The following is a 19,157-nucleotide window of genomic DNA, read 5'->3' as shown; positions in this document are numbered from 1 at the left end:
TTTTGGGTTTGAAAAAAAATAATGTTAATCATGATTCAAGGAAAATGATTATAACTGTAAGATGTAAAATGTAAATTCATTTGCTTTAATGCTGAACCAAAATCTAAATATTTATAACCACAAATATATTATGTTATATAAAATATTAAACTAAAGTGATTTCTATAATTATTATGATTTATTTTATTACAGTTAAATCCAAACTACAAGGCAGCTATTGCAGCTCTCAATGCGCTCAGTCGACAGGACCTGGATGAAGTAAAAAGTTTCAGAGAGCCACCAGAACTTGTGAAATATGTTGTTAACTCTCTTTGTCTGCTTTTCAACAAAACACAAGAGTATGTATCATTAGTATAGAAAGTTTTATTCACAATGAAAACTTGAAGACTGAAAAATATGTAATAAATATTCTTACATGCTTCACACTGTTATCCCATTAAAGCAGCATGCCTCAAGATTCTTGTTTATTTTCATGAAAATTTTGAAAATGTTTTAAAAGTAAAATATTGTAAAGTGAACAAAAAAAGTTATTTACACATTGCAAATGGCACTTATGATCCACATAAATTACTAAAAAATAGTTCAAATATGCAGAAATAGCCCTTACTGTGGTAGTTATGCAGAAGAAATATGTTAAATACTGCTAAATCAGTCATCACGGTAACATGTGTAATGATTGTTACTTGAATCTTGAAACTTTTTAACTCTTCTCAAAAGTTTTGCACATTTTTCTCAAGTTTGATTTTCTTGAAATATTTTGGCTCATCTTGAGGCAAAATGACAATAATGGATGTACTTGAAAAAGTTACTATTTGTAAGTCATGACTCAAAACTAAAATTAAACACATGGTTTTTGTTACAGTTGGGAGAATGGCAAATTATTACTTACACGAGAAAACTTTATACAGGAATTGATATTCTATGACAAAGACAATATACCTGAAGGTATGTTTGTGGAACTATCAAGACTTGTCAAAAATCCAATGTTTCAACCAGATCTGGTGAGATCTGTGAGTCTTGCAGCCGCTGGAATTTGTTCCTGGGTTCATTCAGTGCAGAAATACTCGGACATCCACAGAAACATGCAGCCACGACTGAAAAATCTGATGGAACAGGAAGAAAAATTCACAAGGGTATGACGATTGTTGTTACCAAAAATATGAATTATAGTTGCATCTAATGATAATTCAATCAGAATTTATTAATATTTTAATTTTTATTGCCTTAACATCTGTTGATGTCAACTAAGCTAGAATTATATTAATGAATTGACAATTGCATACTTTATTAAACATGAGCGTGACCATCTTACCTTTAGTGTCATAATAAGTGTGTTCTTCATTCTTTAGGCTCAAGCAAAACTCGGCCAGTTAAGAGTAGATGCTAACAGAATAAAGAGCGGTTTAGAAAGAAAGATTCAGGCTCATAGAGCAGCTGTAAAGAGAGCCAAGACAATCCTTAAACAGATGCAGGTAATGGTTTATATTTATATATTATATACTAACTACTGAAATACTGGGTTTTATCTGTGAAATGAAATCCATATCACTCCAGGCTTTGGGTCAGTTATATTAAAATATAATGGCCATATGTGCAAAGTTCTTGTTATCATTATTTAAATAAAGTAATTATTTGAATGAATTTATTACATAGACAAGAAAGAAATGTAAAAGGAATGTTAAGAAAGTCACTATTTCATTTATATTTGTTAAAATTTCGATTTCGCATTTAACAATGATTAAAAAAATGTTAAATAATGTCTTGCAAAAGCTAAAGGAACTACTGACATTTTATGCATTTTTTAACCTTTTCTATATGAAAAGGTTTGCTTTCAATGTCTATTAGATTTCCGTCTTCTTCATTGTATGGTCCAAACGTTATGTACATGATAAACTTAAAAAACGAAAAAAAAACACGTAAAAAGCAAATAAATGTTAAATACATGTATGTATGCAGGCTGAATGTTGCTATTTTTGCGTAAGATGTTACATGTAGTTTTGTATCTTCTTGCACTAATATGATGTGCTGATATGATTAACGTCACTTCTCTTCAAATATTGTCTTATGTAATATATATAATTTTACATCTTTTGAAATTGTTCTTTTTTGTATAATTATGATGCTTTTCTTTGCTTAATGTTGTTTCTTTTCATTGACTGTGTTATGTAATATGTATATCTTCGAACATTCGGAGGCAATAAAGATGTATATATATATAAAATAGATAATAGGTTATCACTACTTCTTAATTGAAGTACAATTAGTTTGCTAAAATAATCACACCTCAATGAAGACTATAAACTTGAATTTCTTTTGCAGCAAATGCGTAGTCATTGAATATCTTGTTTCTTCTTTCTTTATGCGTCAGTCCCACAGTAAATAATTTTTATTTAATTTATTTTTACTTATTAGACATGAAAAAATGGATTTGTTTTGTTTTGTCTTTTTAATGAATATGCTATTTATCACTCATTAAAGTGAGGAACTACGAGTTCACAAATATAGTGCATTGTTAAACACATTTCCCCCCATACAAACCCAGAAAACAAATATTTTCTAAAAAGAATGCAAAATAAAGGGAGGTAATAAGAGTTTATTAATTGTCCTTATTTCATAGAGACAGGCTTTTGTTAAACTTTGATATGTTAAATCTTTTTGTTATCCTGTATATTATCAATAATGTTTTTTATTTCATAACAGAACATAGAGAGGAAGATATCTAGAGCTGTAAATCTGATGGAGAACATGTCAATGCAACACTACATTGGTGGAAGTCTTGAACTTCGTTAAAGCCAAGCACCAGATCTTTACAGCTCCTGGAGACGCATTAATCACCGCAGCATGTGTCTGCTACCAGGGACCTCTCACTGACAAAACTACGGTCCCAGCTCCTACAGGACTGGTTAGATAGGTGTAAACAGGGTAACTTTAAATTACCAAAAATTTGTAGGACAAGATGTCTACCAGCTTGGTAATGGTATAGAAGGTTTGGTTTGGATTTGAGTCTCAGAAAGATCGTTGACTCTATAAGTGAAGTTTCAAGTTCTCAGACAGGAAAGTCCAAAGTGCCTCTCTATCCTTGATGGCGGACTGTTTCCTCTTCCCAGAGGTTAGGACGTTATAAATACCAGCCTGTTGTATATGATACCAGTAAATATTACAAGTCAGAGCTGAAACGTCACGGGAGTGTTGAGTACGAGCCAACTAGTGCCGATGATGATGATTCCGATGATGAAGCCGAGCAGAGTCCTCTCCTAACACGCGAATTTCGTACTCTCTACAAGAAATTCTTAGTGACTTTGATGAACTTAGTAAGTGGCGACTTGAGGGACTTCCAACTGATTTACACTCAGTTTCAGAATGCTTTACTTATGAGAGTGAGTTGTTACAACAGGAAATATTGCTGGCCTTTATTGATTGATCCAGACAACCAGGCAGAGACATGGGTGAAGGCCATACAAATGAGTGGCAACATTTTCTCAGAGAAAGATGTTAGAGATGGAGATGATAATGACACTGAAGGTAATCATTCATCATTTTATTTTTATTATCATTTTGTTTACATTGATCATATAAGTTTTATTTCACCATCATTTTACTTATACCAGTCGCGTTAGTTGTTCTACAATATGTTTTATCACAATACGATCAGCAAAGATTAAAGTTGGATATTATTGTCTTGAAACAGAAAATACAAACATAACAACACTCAAAAATTTGAACTATACAGTTGTTACACATAATAATTATATTTTATTTACAGTCAAAGAATATTATTCTTTCTAGCAAAATTTGATATGAATAATACAAACTGAAACATCAATAAGAATGCACAGTTAGCACACTGTTCTCTATGTCTATCTATCAGTACATGTATTACAAAAATAAATCCTTTTTTTATCCTAAAATTACATAAAATCTAAGTATTAATTAGTTATAGTTAACAAAATATGACTATGCCTTTCCTTTACTGTATTCCTGAATGGCAGACAATCTTCCATATACCTTAGTTGAAAAAGAAACAAACACATATAGGTATCTTTAGTTCAAACCAAATACTCAAAACAGTTCAAAGACATTAAATACATATCTATACATATCTATAATTCAAAACAAGTATTTGAACAGTTCTGATATTTTGGCTAAAGGAATTAAACATATACATAATTATGCATATTTTATAATAGATTCTCTGATAGACTTATTAGTTGGGCAGAAAAGAGTGAAAACGTATTCCTAGTTAATTTCTTAATATAAATGGGCAATGAAAACTTGCCAGACCAAGCTGCACATCCTTTTATTCTGATGACATGCTTTACTCTATGCTGCTAAATTTTATCATTATAATCTTGATGTCATATAAAAGAACAGTTCAGAATTCAATGCCTGACAAGTCTTTGCCATTATTCTAAGTCATATACCTCGATTTTGCTCTGATTTGTATAACTTACAATGATTTTGTTAGACAGATGGTCATGATATATACAAACTGGAACATTGATTTTATCAATCTTCAATAATTCTCTTATTAACACACTTTTAGGATCTAACTGTAAAACATTCCTAGTATGGTTTCCAGCAACCAAAACTTTTCCATTTTCTGTTACACTTACATATTTTGCGCCCAGTAACAGATTGTTATCAAATTTACTTGTGATGAACTTTTTTCTATTTCTATTAAGAACAAGTAAACCTTCTTCCATGTCAGCAACATATATTGATGAACCATCATTAGTGACGGCTAAACCACTGATGCCAGGGGACAAAGGAATCTTAACCTTTTCCCTTATATAAGCGTGTTTCGACGGCTTTTTGCCCCCCCCCTTTTTTGAGGCCTCAAACAGTGAAAAAATGCCCTATTTAGGCCCCAAACACTGTTTTTCGTTTGAGAAATGTTGTTAAAAAAATTGACCATTTTTTCGGCGCCGTCCCCCATCCAAATATTACATCAGGGGGTTGCCAGAAGGGGGATGTGCCCCCTTCTGTTTGGGGGGTTTGAAGGGGGGCGGAGTCCCCCTCATCGCCAAGAAAATTTTGGACTTGTGAGAGGCTTAAAATGATCCCAGGTCGATCATTAGGTAACGTGTAACCAATGCTGAAAAGCCTTTGACTCTATCTCAATCCCTTGAGAAGTTGCAGCACTTTGAAATAAATTTTGATGGAAAAAATCGAGGCAAAAAAGTGATTTTTGGCAATTTTGAGATGTCCCCTCGTTGCCATGGTAACAGGAAATTTAAGACTGAGCATGTCGTTACAAAGGCAATGGTCCAGTCAACATTTGTGCCAAGTTTGATTAGTATTGAAGCATTTTTCATAGTTTCATAGCAGTTTGAACTTGTGAGAGGAGGCTTTTCAGTGAAAATGGCCATTTTTCACAATATGCTCATGGGGGAAAGGGTTAACTAAAAAAATTATAAATGTTACAAAACATCAATTTTTCACCAAAATTAGGTAAAAGACCAAATGTTAACATGGAAAAACTAGATTTTGGGTGGTTCCAAGGTTTTTCATCATTTTTTGTTAACCTTTTCCCTTATATAAGCGTGTTTCGACGGCTTTTTGCCCCCCCCCCTTTTTTGAGGCCTCAAACAGTGAAAAAATGCCCTATTTAGGCCCCAAACACTGTTTTTCGTTTGAGAAATGTTGTTAAAAAAATTGACCATTTTTTCGGCGCCGTCCCCCATCCAAATATTACATCAGGGGGTTGCCAGAAGGGGGATGTGCCCCCTTCTGTTTGGGGGGTTTGAAGGGGGGCGGAGTCCCCCTCATCGCCAAGAAAATTTTGGACTTGTGAGAGGCTTAAAATGACCCCAGGTCGATCATAAGGTAACGTGTAACCAACGCTGAAAAGCCTTTGACTCTATCTCAATCCCTTGAGAAGTTGCAGCACTTTGAAATAAATTTTGATGGAAAAAATCGAGGCAAAAAAGTGATTTTTGGCAATTTTGAGATGTCCCCTCGTTGCCATGGTAACAGGAAATTTAAGACTGAGCATGTCGTTACAAAGGCAATGGTCCAGTCAACATTTGTGCCAAGTTTGATTAGTATTGAAGCATTTTTCATAGTTTCATAGCAGTTTGAACTTGTGAGAGGAGGCTTTTCAGTGAAAATGGCCATTTTTCACAATATGCTCATGGGGGAAAGGGTTAAACAACTGTTTAAGCGTATTGCCTTTAAGTTCATAAATATATACTGATGTAGAATCAGAAAGATACAAGTTTCCGTTGGCATATGCCAAACCTCTGCAGCTATGTGTAAGTTTTATCATGCGAGTTTTCTTCATCTTGGGTTGAAGGGAAACAACATGTAAGACTGTATCTGAGCAAGAGACAGCCACCTCGTTGTTAGATATGGTGCAAACTTGCCAAGGCTTTCCCGGGATGTCACAGTAGTCTAATATAGAATATCCAGGTCTGTCAACTCTTTTTAACCTTAGGTTACTGAAGTCAGCTAGTACTAGCGTTCCATCTTGTAGGAAGCAAATGCTGTAGATATTTGGAGTACTTAGGTCTGATGGATATTTGACATCGATCATTTTTTTAGATTTGAATTTGAATTTTTTTAAATGCTTGTTTTCTTTTGGTTCCTCTTGTAAAACATTATTTAGTCTTTTTTTGGTTACTTTCAGTGGTACATTCTCCAGAGATCGTTTCATTTTCTAATTTTTTCCAGTTTTGTTTTCTTCTCTGTTAAATCCTTGAAGTCCTCTGAAAACTACGGTGTCATCATCTTTACACATTTCATATTTTGTGGAAGGTTCATCTATAGAGCTTATGGGAACTTTGTTTACTTCTAAGCTTACCAAGCTATCCATCTCTCGGAGCATATCAGAGAGGACTTCATTGACCTTCAGCTCAATTTCTTCATTTTGTTCTTCAGGTTTACTTCTATCAAGAAACCTCTCAACTTCTTTTGCAATGTTTTTGCTTTTAATTATGTTTACAAAGTCTTGTGAAATGTTGTTTCCTGTAGATACTAGAGTGTTTGTTGCAGAGTGCAGCAGGGCCTCGGTTCCCTCAAGTACTTTTAGGTCATCTTGGATATTTTCTAGGGCTGGTTCTGTTATTTCCTCTATCTGTGTAATAGACACAAGCTGCAGTACATCTAGCCGTGTATTGATACTTTCTCTTATTGTAGCTACTTGCTGCAAAAGTTGTTCTTTGTTTCCAAGGACTTTGTTCCTTTTACTTTCAAACTTGTCTTGATATTGATGCACTTTTTGTGTTATTTCTTGAAGCTTTTTTTCAGCATCATCAACTTTGTAAATATTTGTTTTGTTGGTAAGAAATTCTGGTATGAAGGATATGTCTTTACAAGATCTGTAATGATAAAGCAATAATTGTGTTATAAAACATAGATCTATATATGTTGACTTTTAAATGTATTATGCTCCAAACATTTGAAACCACATTACCTCCAGTCCCTGGGATTGGCCGAGACTTTGACAGTCAGAAAGTAAAATTCTTTTTTAACCTTTTACCTCATATAGGTGTGTTTTGACAGCTTTTTACCCCCAACCCCCTTTTTGAGGACTCAAATTGTGAAAAAATGGCCCATTTAGGCCCCAAACACTGTTTTTTGTTAGAGAAATGTTGTTCAAAAAAGTGATCCCATTTTTCTGCGCTGCCCTCTATCAAAAAGGTACATTAAGGGGGTGCCAGAGGGGGGGGACGTGCCCCCTTCTGTTTAGGGGTTTGAAGGGGGCAATAGCCCCCCTCATCACCAAGAAAATTTTGGACTTGTGTGGGGTTAAAAATGGCCTCAGGTTGATCTTAAGGTAATGTGTAACCAATGCTGAAAAGCCTTTGACTCCATCTCAGTCCATTGAACAGTTGCAGCACTTAGAAAACAGATTTGATGGAAAAAAGCAACGCAAAATAGAGATTTTTTGCAATTTTTAGACATACCCCCCTTGCCATGGTAATAGGAAATTTAAGATTGAGTATGCTGTTACAAAGGCTATAGTCAAGTCAACATTTATTGCCAAGTTTGATCAGTAAGCATTTTTTACAGTTTCATAGCAGTTTGAACTTGTTACAGGAAGCTTTTCAATGAAAACAGCCATTTTTCACAATATGCTCATGTGGTAAAAGGTCAATCCCCCAAGCACTGAGAGTTGAACATATCCCCTGCTACTTTGGCACCAAAACAAAAACTGCTGCATTGACCTGGCAGTGAATGGTCAAATATAATAAGGTTAAAGGTTTTACACAAGGTGTCAGGGTGCCATGACTACAATTGACTCAGGTTTACTATGTGTGGTAACATTATTTATATAGTCTTTGAGTTTAGAACAGTCATAATAAGAATTAAAAAAATAGCCAGTTTACTAATCAGTCACTTCACTCATCAACTTTTACATTTAACCCCCCCCCCCTCCCCCCCCCCCCCCCCAAAAAAAAAAAAAAAAAAAAAAACAACAAAAAAAAACAAAAAACAAAAACAAAACAAACAACAACAACAAAAAACAACAACCTAAAATCAGACCGTTGTAGGTCAAAAGAAGACATTACTTGTTTTTAAGTGGCTCAACAATAACTTTAAAATTGTTGATGTGACTTAAAGACAAGGAAACTGACTTCAAAAGACATTTGTCCTTTCGGCCTCCAAAAATGTATGGATTTAATAATGACAACTCTTTGGTCAGATGTTGTAGAAGTAATTAAACAGAGATGATTTAGTCTCATGAATTGCAAACCTGCCAATATTTAAAAAACAATTTACAGATTGTATGTTATATTTTTTTAAAGAGTACATAAAATACAAGACTTTACCTATGATATATAGCCATGCACATTTGACATCCCACCTGATTATGTTCTTCACAGTACATGTCAACACAATTATGATTATGGTTTTCACATCTTTCTGTTGGTATGGGCAACTGTGTTTGTCTTGACATTGACTGGAATTGATCCTTTTCTAGAATTTTGTGTTTTAATAAAGCTGGAATATCTTCATGAAACTTGACACATGTTGAACAGTAATAATCTTTACAGTCCACACAATACTTTTCTGCTTTGCAGTTTTTATTCTTTAGTTCACAAAGTGTACACTGAATATCAAAAAATTCATCTTGCATTTGGTCAGTTTCATCTATAGTGATATCCCCACCTGTTGCCATTGTTATTGAAGTCTTTAAATTCTTAAAACTTATATATAATTATATATACTGGCATCTGTAAACCCTCACTGCCTACAGTATATATAATTTCAAATGTATCAAATATTTTAACATTTTAGTAGTAACTTCCTCTTATAGTGAAAATGTTATCAAAATTGTAAATACACACATCTATGATAAAATTTTTTATCTAAACTTAATTGTTTACATTATATGATGTATTAAATTTTTGTGTATATAGATAAAACCTTGTCAGTAAATCTATTAACCCTTTCACTGCATTAGACGGCTAAATATGCCGGGCGTATTTGACATATGGACGGCTTTAGCCGTTCCTATGATAATAATAGTAATAATAATAAATAAATAAATAATAAGAAGAAAATTAATAATAAATATAAAGAAATTATAACAATAATTATTATTATACTCACAGATTGGAAACATATATAATTATTATAATACTTATAACAAATAATTATAATTATATTTATTAATAATATAGTAATTTCTTAGAAAACCCTCTGGCAAATAGGTGATCAATAAAACAATAACCCTCTGGCAGTGAAAGGGTTAAAGAAGATTTAGAATTGCAATTTAAGAAATTATATCTATACAATAAGGAGAGGTTTTTTACTCATCCAGGCTTCTCTCTAAGTCATCATCATCATCATTTTACAAATTTTATTGAGATATAGATATAGATCATATCTTTCATGGATTTTAACACTGTTATATCCTTAATTGATTTACAAGTTTTGAAAAACCTATTCTGATTCTACTTTTATACACCCACAAGCATGTAATCTTAAGAACAGCTCTTGTTAAGTAAAATTATCAAGACAAGAGATTGTATATTATCAATCACGACAGCATAGTTATGTTTAGTTTTTATTATTTTTATTATCAAAGTTGTTTTTGATAACTTTTAAGGGTGAAAAATCTGTTATTTTTTTCCCACTCACATTTTGGTTGTATTTCAGTATGAATGTTGGTTATTTTTCAGATCTTCCACAATTACCGTCAGCTGATGACAAAGTAGAAGAGGGGTCAACACCCTGTCCTCCAAGTCGTGGTACAGGTGTCACTTTCTCAGAATATTCTGTGGATTATTCTCAAGATGGTGCAATGACTCGACGTACCAGTAGCACATCTAACACATTAACTACCAACACTGGAACAGATTTCACTAAACGGTTAGATGAATATAAATACAATGATAAATTATAACATGGTTGTAAAATAATGTTTAAATAACAGCTATTTGTCTTATGATATAAAATACAAATGCTTACACAATTCATAACAGACTAGGTTGGAGCAGGATATGGTCTTTTAATTTCTGAGTTCTAGTTTTTGGCATGGCAGATGTATTATGTATTCCATTTTAGTTTGATTATAAACTAACATTTATCTTCCATGCAGATATTTTTTCAAGAATTTTTTGTTGTTGTTGATAAAACAGGTATTATACTGTATTACTACAAAATTGTCTGCAAGTAAATAACTGAATTAGAATTTACCATTAATTTATGTTTCAAACTGGCCCTGTAAGCAAGCTAAAAATTGAAACATTTTACTGGAATTACTAAAGAATAATATAAATGCTATCAGTTTAAATTAAAAAAATGAAACTTTGCTATTGTTTGATTAATGCAATACTTATAACTACATGTAGTTTATTAGCTCGACTATTCGATAAGAATAAGTAGAGCTATTGCAGTCACCCGAGCGTCGGCGTCGGCGTAACCACTTATGTTAAAGTTTTTGTAATAGTTCAAATATTTTCAAAGTCCATTGACATATGGCTTTGAAACTTTGCACACTTGTTCACCATCATGACCCAACCTGTAGACAGGAGGAGGTAACTCTATCAAGCATTTTGACAGAATTATGCCCCTTTTTCGACTTAGAATTTACGTTAAAGTTTTTGTAATAGTTCAAATATTTTCAAAGTCCATTGACATATGGCTTTGAAACTTTGCACACTTGTTCACCATCATGACCCCAACCTGTAGACAGGAGGAGGTAACTCTATCAAGCATTTTGACAGAATTATGCCCCTTTTTCGACTTAGAATTTACGTTAAAGTTTTTGTAATAGTTCAAATATTTTCAAAGTCCATTGACATATGGCTTTGAAACTTTGCACACTTGTTCACCATCATGACCCCAACCTGTAGACAGGAGGAGGTAACTCTATTAAGCATTTTGACAGAATTATGCCCCTTTTTCGACTTAGAATTTACGTTAAAGTTTTTGTAATAGTTCAAATATTTTCAAAGTCCATTGACATATGGCTTTGAAACTTTGCACACTTGTTCACCATCATGACCCAACCTGTAGACAGGAGGAGGTAACTCTATTAAGCATTTTGACAGAATTATGCCCCTTTTTCGACTTAGAATTTACGTTAAAGTTTTTGTAATAGTTCAAATATTTTCAAAGTCCATAGACATATGGCTTTGAAACTTTGCACACTTATTCACCATCATGACCCCAACCTGTAGACAGGAGGAGGTAACTCTATTAAGCATTTTGACAGAATTATGCCCCTTTTTCGACTTAGAATTTACGTTAAAGTTTTTGTAATAGTTCAAATATTTTCAAAGTCCATTGATATATGGCTTTGAAACTTTGCACACTTGTTCACCATCATGACTCCAACCTGTAAACAGGAGGAGGTAACTGTATCAGGCATTTTTTTTACTATCAAGCACGAAGAATAGTCGAGCGTTGCTGTCCTACCGACAGCTCTTGTTTATTATTGCTGAATATTTTTAGATCACATTCTCGCAATACATGGGAGAGTGAGCAGTTACGTCCAGTAACCTCGGTGACAGCTAGTTGGGAAATGTATAGTTTACATCCAGATCAGTCTATAGAACATCCCAAAGATAATCTGTGGATTATAGAGGCAGATGATCCATTACTTGACAGCAGACTTATAAATGCTATAGTACATGGTATGTTTTTATCTCAGTTCATTACATTATCCAAACTTGGCAGTGTAATTCAAGATTTATTTTAAAATGCATGAAATACAATAACTAACATCAGTTCTGTTCTTTTCAATTCATTATGTAAACAATGTCAGTGATCCTAAAAGTGTAAAAGTTAAGAAATAAAATCATTTATAGATCTTAGCATTCACTTTAAGTTTCTGTTTTTTTTTCTTACAACAGGGGTGACAGTATTGATTACCCACCTAGAAAGAAAGCCTATTGACCCCCTGTTTCGAGGCTTACTCCTCAAACATTTCTACGTTGATAAAGATGGTAACAAAGTTGTCAGGGTCGGTAGTTACGAGTTCCGGTATCATCCAGATTTCTGTCTTTATCTGAGTACTTCGGTCCCACTATTCCTGAAAGGTAACTTTTTAGACTAAATGTTACATGTTAATGTCAAGTGATAATCTTTTGTGTGTGACTTGTTTAAACTGAATTATGTCTCAGACAAAAACTCAAGATTTATCTGTATGTTGAAGATTTTTCATAGGCCATTTGAAGATTGTAAGAATGCCAGTAAACAAGTATTAAGGGGACTAAAATGGAAACAGTTTTATTTTATTTGTATGAAATGATAATAAAAGTAATTATTTAACTTTATTTATTGTGGATAACATATTTGTTTCATTACAATTTTCAATGTGGACAATATAATGAATAGCTATTTTTATGAAAAGGCATAATCAAATGCATAAAATGCGAAAACAGAAACTTAGATATACAGAAAATATAGGAGTGCAGAAGTTGTTAACAGTAAATTTCTTCTTGGTATGTTCATAATATGTACAATATGCTTGAAATAGACAGTTGATATTCCATTTTTAACTCTAAGCCAGCTGATGGCAATATATTTTACCCATTGGACACATACTGACCTAGATCAGTCAGTACATCTTCACTGTTTAATCATGATCTGCACTGTTTACTATTCACTCAGTACATATTTTGAAAATTTACTTTAAATTTTGTGTAAAATGATGAGTGATTTTGCCCAGATAGAATGATGTACAAGTTTATTTAGGTACATAGTGTGGTAAAATGTTAGTTATATATTTCAGGTGATGGGCTACACAATATTCCGCTACACAGAATGTGTATCATCAATATGTCATTCAGTGATGAGGCAATCATCAACTTCCTGCTACACGAAACTATGAAAGTTGAACGGAAAGAATTTGAAGGTCAAAAGAGGTCAAATGAAAATGATATTATACAGCATAGAAGAAAGTTGGCTCAAGAACATGTATGTAGCCTGACTTATGATCTATAAATGATCTATAAAGAATGTAACAAAAACATAAAAATTTAAGTTGCCAATGTATACAATGTATACAAGGAAAGCTTGTGATAAAATACTACATTCAAAAATCTGTAGTTAAAGATAATTATTTTATTTTCCCAATTGAACAAAAATATAAAACACCAGATATTAGAATTTAGTCAGATGAATTTATGTGGGCAGATTGATTAATTGCACTTCACTTCTTTACCATTTCATTCTTATATTTATTGTTCTGTCTTTTTTTTACACTAGGAAATGATCAGAGAGAAGACATTGAATCTTTTTGGACCAATCCTTGAAGACCAGACCATGCTAGACTCGCTAATAAATTGTCAGAAAGAGGTTGAACGTAACAAGATCATCCTAGAGGAGACTCGGTACATGGGCGACCATCTAGAGGAGAAGTTCTCTCATTATGTTCCTATGATCATGCAGGCGGCCATGTTATATAACATGATTCAGAGAATGTTTGTCCTACATTCCTACTATTATATGCCATTCTACAAGTTTGTTGAGATGTTTACAGCAGTCATCAAGTCTAGAGATCGAGGAAAAGGAACAACTGGTGAGTGCTCTGATTATTAAATATACTAATTCAGTAAAATATTCATCATCAAATACGTTATTGGAACTTATATCAATTATTCATTGTTACTTAGTGGAATTTATTAACAAGCTATTTCATCTCTGTATCAGAGATCATGCTCAATACATGTATATTTGGTGCTAAGCAGGGTATTGTTTTTTTTACATAGCCAGAATGTTACAAGACCACTAGCACTGTAACTGACATTATAGTATGAAGAAGCTGGTTGACATTCAATCATATATTCAATAATTTTGAGGGAATGTATAATAAATATTGATCTTATTGATTTATTGTCCTGGTTCTTTATAACAGACAACTTTATGTTATTATTTACAATGCCTGACACATATTCAAAATTGTTTCTTAATCTGATTTATAGGTGTAACATCAGATCACAAAGTTTCATTTATATTTGTACATTGAAATGATAACTATGAAATTATCTAGAACAATACAGAACTCGTATATTACTGGCTATATCAGTTTGCAGTAGAATTATTTTTGTCATATATTTTATACAAACAGGTGCGCCTGCATCACGAGCAAAGGAACTATCTGATGCGGTGTATACCAACATCTTCAAGTTTGTGTCTATGATGATGTTTGAGCAGCACTTCCTGTTACTTCAACTTCTTGTAGCTCTAGAAAGACTCAGACTCGGCAAGAAGGCCTCGGCCAAGGAACTTGGTATCTTTTTGAACGGTTTTGACAAGCAGGGCCTTGAGGAAGCTTCCTTGCTTGAACAGAAACCAGACTGGATGGAGGCTCAAGCCTGGATTGATTGTTTGATACTGGAGCAGGTTCACCATGCCTTCCATGGTCTAAGGAAGTCACTGATAGCTAACAATGAGCAGTGGAAGGAGTACTTTGAGCATCCAGTCTCTCTGATGAACACTGTGCCTGGTATGACCATGCAAGACCTCTTTATCTTCCAGAAATGTATTTTGTGGAAGTTTGCTGCTCCTGAAAGGGTAAGTTTCATGCTTAAATCTGTTGAAAGAATACATGATACTTAGTCATACATCTTAATTTTTTTTAATATTACTTAATATATGGAGATGAATCATATTTGAAAGCAATAATTTTATAATCACATGTTTGTTTATAATACTGCCAGTTTGTGACATCAAGCTTTATAGCTGACAGTTTATATAATTTATATACACAGTTGCTGGAAATTTATTAAGTAATTTTCATTATTTTCTTTAAAAAATACATGATAATGAATTTTGTTGTATAATTTTTTTTTTAAAGATTTTTGACATATCTTATGGCTGTGAAAGCTGTGAGATGAGGGGTAAATTTCAAACAACTATTTATACACAACCATATAGCATATCAAAGATGGTAATTACTTATAATGTACATGTACATGCTCTATGGAGAGTTTTTATAGAAGAAGAAAGGTAGATAAAAGTTAAATTTTACATGTTATGATTACAGTTATCTGAGGTGGCTCAAGCTCTTATATTATATGAGCTAGGAAGTATTCGTACAGTACCTGACCACTATAACATCAAGGAGGTGTACAACTTCACCTCTAACACAACACCAGTTGTATTTGTACTTCCTAATGATCTTCACGATGTAGAAGTGTCAGAAGGAACTAAAGGTTAGTCATCACATAATTTTTATCACTTTATATTTATCACCCTTATCAACAGATCAGGGTGAATATCACTTTTGTTCTATCATCAATACTATTCTATGTATCTGCTGATAACTTAATCATTTATTAAAAATTTCTTATTCTATAAACTATAGTAATATTTGAACACATCATTCTTGTGAACAGCAGCTTTATTTTGACATATTGAAATATTAAAAAAAGAAAATATCAGAAATTTTTTATTAACATATTTTTAGATGGGGGCATTGCCTTTTACAGACATATCTTACAAATTTATTTGGTCTCATTATTTGTAAGTACTAGATCAAAAAATTATATCCTTAGGTGGCCCTGTACTAAAAATATAAAAATGGTTTCAGTTTGCTGCACAAGTTGGTCACAGGCTTTTAAATGAAATGTCTAAATATATTATCTTTAGATGCAACAATGACCAGAGCTTAGCTATTTTGTATGATTCATGAGTTTGTGGTCAGTTGTTTAAAAGTTACATAAATCATGCCCCTGTGGTCAGAATTTGCCCAGGCTCATGGTCCTCTTGTTTTTAATTGAACCTTTTTAATTGAATGTGAACACTGAAACTTTAAATTTTTCAGGCATCCCATATGTAAGTCCTTCACATGAGGTGAAACGTCTTGCCAAGGAGGTTGGTATGGAGGGTAAGGTCAAGGTCATGAACTTTGGGGTTGATGGTCAGGTGGCAGAGGTCAAGCATGCTGTAGAAGATTGTATGCAGACTGGTTACTGGCTTCTGTTACAGAACTATCATCTAGCAGAGGAACCAGAACAAGAATTCTTCCAACTTCTGAAAGTATGTTACTGCTGAAGTATAATATTTGTACCACTTGCCCCTCACCGCTCTGGGTTTGAATCCCGACAGGGACTTTGGATTCTTTCATGTGAGGAAGCTATCCAGCTAGCTTAAGGAACGTCGGTGGTTCCACTCAGGTGCCCGTTCGTGCCTGAAATAATGCAGGGAAGGGCACCTGAGGTCTTCCTCCACCAGTAAAGCTGGAATGTCGCGATATGACCTATACTGTGTCGATGTGACGTAAAACCCAAAACAAACAAAAATAATAATTGTATCTGTAAAATGGTAAAGTTTAAAATCAATCTTACCTTGAAACAACAATGGAATATAAAAGAAGAACTCATTTGTGATGTAACATTGCAAGAAATATAATGATGTTACATAAAATGCAGTTTGCGTTAAAATCATAGTGTGTTTGCACACATGAATGGTTAAGGTCATTTACTGTTAATAACTTTTAGTTTTACCACTGTTAGTTTTTATTCTGGTCAAGACTTTAAATTGTTTATGAAAGGAGCTATGTTAGGAGAGAAAGGTTGATGGTAATCTAACTTGATGCCACGTTGTACCTGAAATGATGCGAGTGGAGTGTTTTGAAAGAAGAACACCAGAAAAAAATGTTAAATCACCATATGACCTGAATAATGCACCTTTGTTCCCAAATAAACAAAATGCAAACTGACAAATTATATATTGAAAATATCACTTAAGAATTTGTTTAGAGGCAGCAATAATGTGATATTTTGATCAGTAATGTTTTCTGTTATATATCTATGTGTTTTATGACATATTCAATTGTTCTATTATATATGTATAATGTATATATTTTAGGACATTGTGTACACAAAATGGGTAAAGAATGATCAGTTACGTGAACAGACATCTATACCAGATGACTCCACTTCCCTCATTACTTTCTCTAAGACAACTAATCAATCAGGTGTCATGTGTATTAACAACACATTCCGTCTTTGGATCACAACACAGTCAGATAGGGGCAGACTTATACCAGGTATTTACTGTAACAAAATCCTAGTATCTGAATGTAGGGCTAGGGTCCAATTAAAAAATAAATTGTCTTATGTGGAGGACCTTTAAGAATAAGTTACAAAAACAATTTGATAAACTATCAATATTAACACATATAATCATCAATATGACTTCAAACAAAAAACTAATCTTATCACCCTCCCAATTTTATACATAAATAGCAAATAGACAAATTTATAAGTTTACAAAGTGATCATAGCTGGAACAATTGATTGTGTATGGAATGATATATTAAGCATTAATGAAACTATATTTTTGTAATCAGGAGTTCTGGTTCAGCATGGCATCAAAGTGACAGCAGAAAGTACTGGTAACTTCAAGTCTACATTACAGAAAGCTTACAGATCTGTTGCATTCCTCCTGAATAACTTCCATCTCTCACCAGACGAGGTAAGTTATATACATTGACACCTCAGATGTTGTTATTTTATTATACACTGAACAAACATGTACATTTTATGCTGGATTCATCTTGCCTGTTTGTCTTTGATTACAAATATGTGTACACCCCATATTTTGGAACTGTGCACTAAAAAATTTGTATTCGAAAATGACCAAGTGATTTCCGCTAGTTCAGCATTACGTCTTGAAAATCGTATGACAAATCTGCATAAGTACCATATAACATGTAATATTTTAAATAATTTTGTTAAAAGAAAATACTAACTTTTGTAAAAATACTAGTTATGTTTTTATTGCTTTTAGGATTGACATATTGTTTATTATTATTAATTAAATACTTAGCTCAGTATCATGGTGACTGGTTATTAAACCTGGAAGCATATTTAGGAACTGTTTCCATAATTTATAACTCAAATTCGTAATTTTCTGAATTTTAAAGGTTGTGAGAACATGTTGCAAAATAATAAAAAAAACGACCCAATTTTGATAACGAATATTGAATGTATTGTTTCACTCTTGTAAAGTATTATCCGAAGTACAACGGGATTACTCGCCCTCGCTCCTAACTTTATGCACATAACAAAATTTATATGCAATGTACCATGTAGTTCTGCTAGTTCAGCATTACGTCTGATATATGACTATAATCTGGCATAGATATAAATTGATATTGTATTAATTGTATCATATCTTTTAAAAAACATATTCTTTGTTTTCATGACGACATATTGTAATATATTATAGTCATATCTTGATCTACATCACTTCTCAAGTGGCAGCATGGCTGACTGGTTAAAAAATCAGACTAGTTTTTTAAAAATTGCTGGCCAGGTGGGTTCAAACCCGGTCAAGGGCAAGCCTTTGTTTCCTTGAGCAAGATACTTTACACTCATGGCTTAGTACTGGTTGTTTCCTGGATCATAGTTGAGAGTGTTTCAATAAGCTTTTAGCTTCCAACACAATTTAACTCAAACAAATTTGTATAAACAAAAACTAAACTTTGCTAAGGTTTTAAGAAATACATGTATCAAGAATTAGAGTAAAAAAAAACCCACAATTTTTAACCATTTATTGGAATGTTAAATATATATATAGACACCAAGTGACAAGACGGCCAGGATTATGCCCCTTGCTCTTCTACATTCTATACTGCTACAACAAAGTTACTATGGCAACACAGTATTCCATGAGAGAACATCATTGGTCACTTACAGATCTTGCAATGGCAGTATATGCATCTTCAAGAAATAAGAAAGAAATCACAA

General features: G+C 33.0%; 2 protein-coding genes across 2 annotated transcripts; one reads left to right on the top strand and one right to left on the bottom strand.

Moving 5' to 3' along the window:
- Nucleotides 1-192: 192 nt before the first annotated feature.
- LOC132755316 (dynein axonemal heavy chain 6-like) lies at nt 193-19,120 on the top strand (the record flags this gene model as incomplete). The annotated part of the gene is given in 19 exon segments (XM_060746168.1): nt 193-338; nt 863-1,133; nt 1,350-1,472; nt 2,701-2,787; nt 2,789-2,878; nt 2,880-3,266; nt 3,269-3,355; nt 3,357-3,522; nt 10,131-10,320; nt 11,908-12,089; nt 12,309-12,494; nt 13,190-13,374; nt 13,666-13,978; nt 14,528-14,973; nt 15,446-15,614; nt 16,226-16,440; nt 17,272-17,452; nt 17,756-17,880; nt 18,988-19,120. Coding segments are annotated over 19 exon segments (3,682 nt in total), but the record flags the coding sequence as incomplete, so codon positions are not given.
- LOC132755315 (transcription intermediary factor 1-alpha-like) lies at nt 4,768-9,217 on the bottom strand. Its single transcript, XM_060746167.1, has 2 exons — nt 8,775-9,217; nt 4,768-7,319 (listed from the first exon to the last, which is right to left on the bottom strand). Exons 1-2 carry the CDS (start codon nt 9,122-9,124, stop codon nt 6,659-6,661), a joined length of 1,011 nt encoding a protein of 336 aa, XP_060602150.1. The 5' UTR covers nt 9,125-9,217; the 3' UTR covers nt 4,768-6,658.
- Nucleotides 19,121-19,157: the final 37 nt, after the last annotated feature.

This window comes from Ruditapes philippinarum, unplaced genomic scaffold (genome assembly GCF_026571515.1).
Source record: "Ruditapes philippinarum isolate M1 unplaced genomic scaffold, ASM2657151v2 ctg16598_1_1_1_1, whole genome shotgun sequence".
Classification (NCBI taxonomy): domain Eukaryota; kingdom Metazoa; phylum Mollusca; class Bivalvia; order Venerida; family Veneridae; genus Ruditapes; species Ruditapes philippinarum.
Note: the sequence above shows the minus strand (reverse complement) of the source record. Positions and strands in the feature narration are given on the sequence as shown.

Coding starts and splice junctions, on each gene's coding strand:
- LOC132755315 (XM_060746167.1), bottom strand. CDS start 9,124: ATGGCAACAGGTGGGGATATCACTATAGATGAAACTGACCAAATGCAA. Junction 7,320..8,774: donor TGCATGGCTATATATCATAG/GTAAAGTCTTGT, acceptor TTATCATTACAG/ATCTTGTAAAGACATATCCT.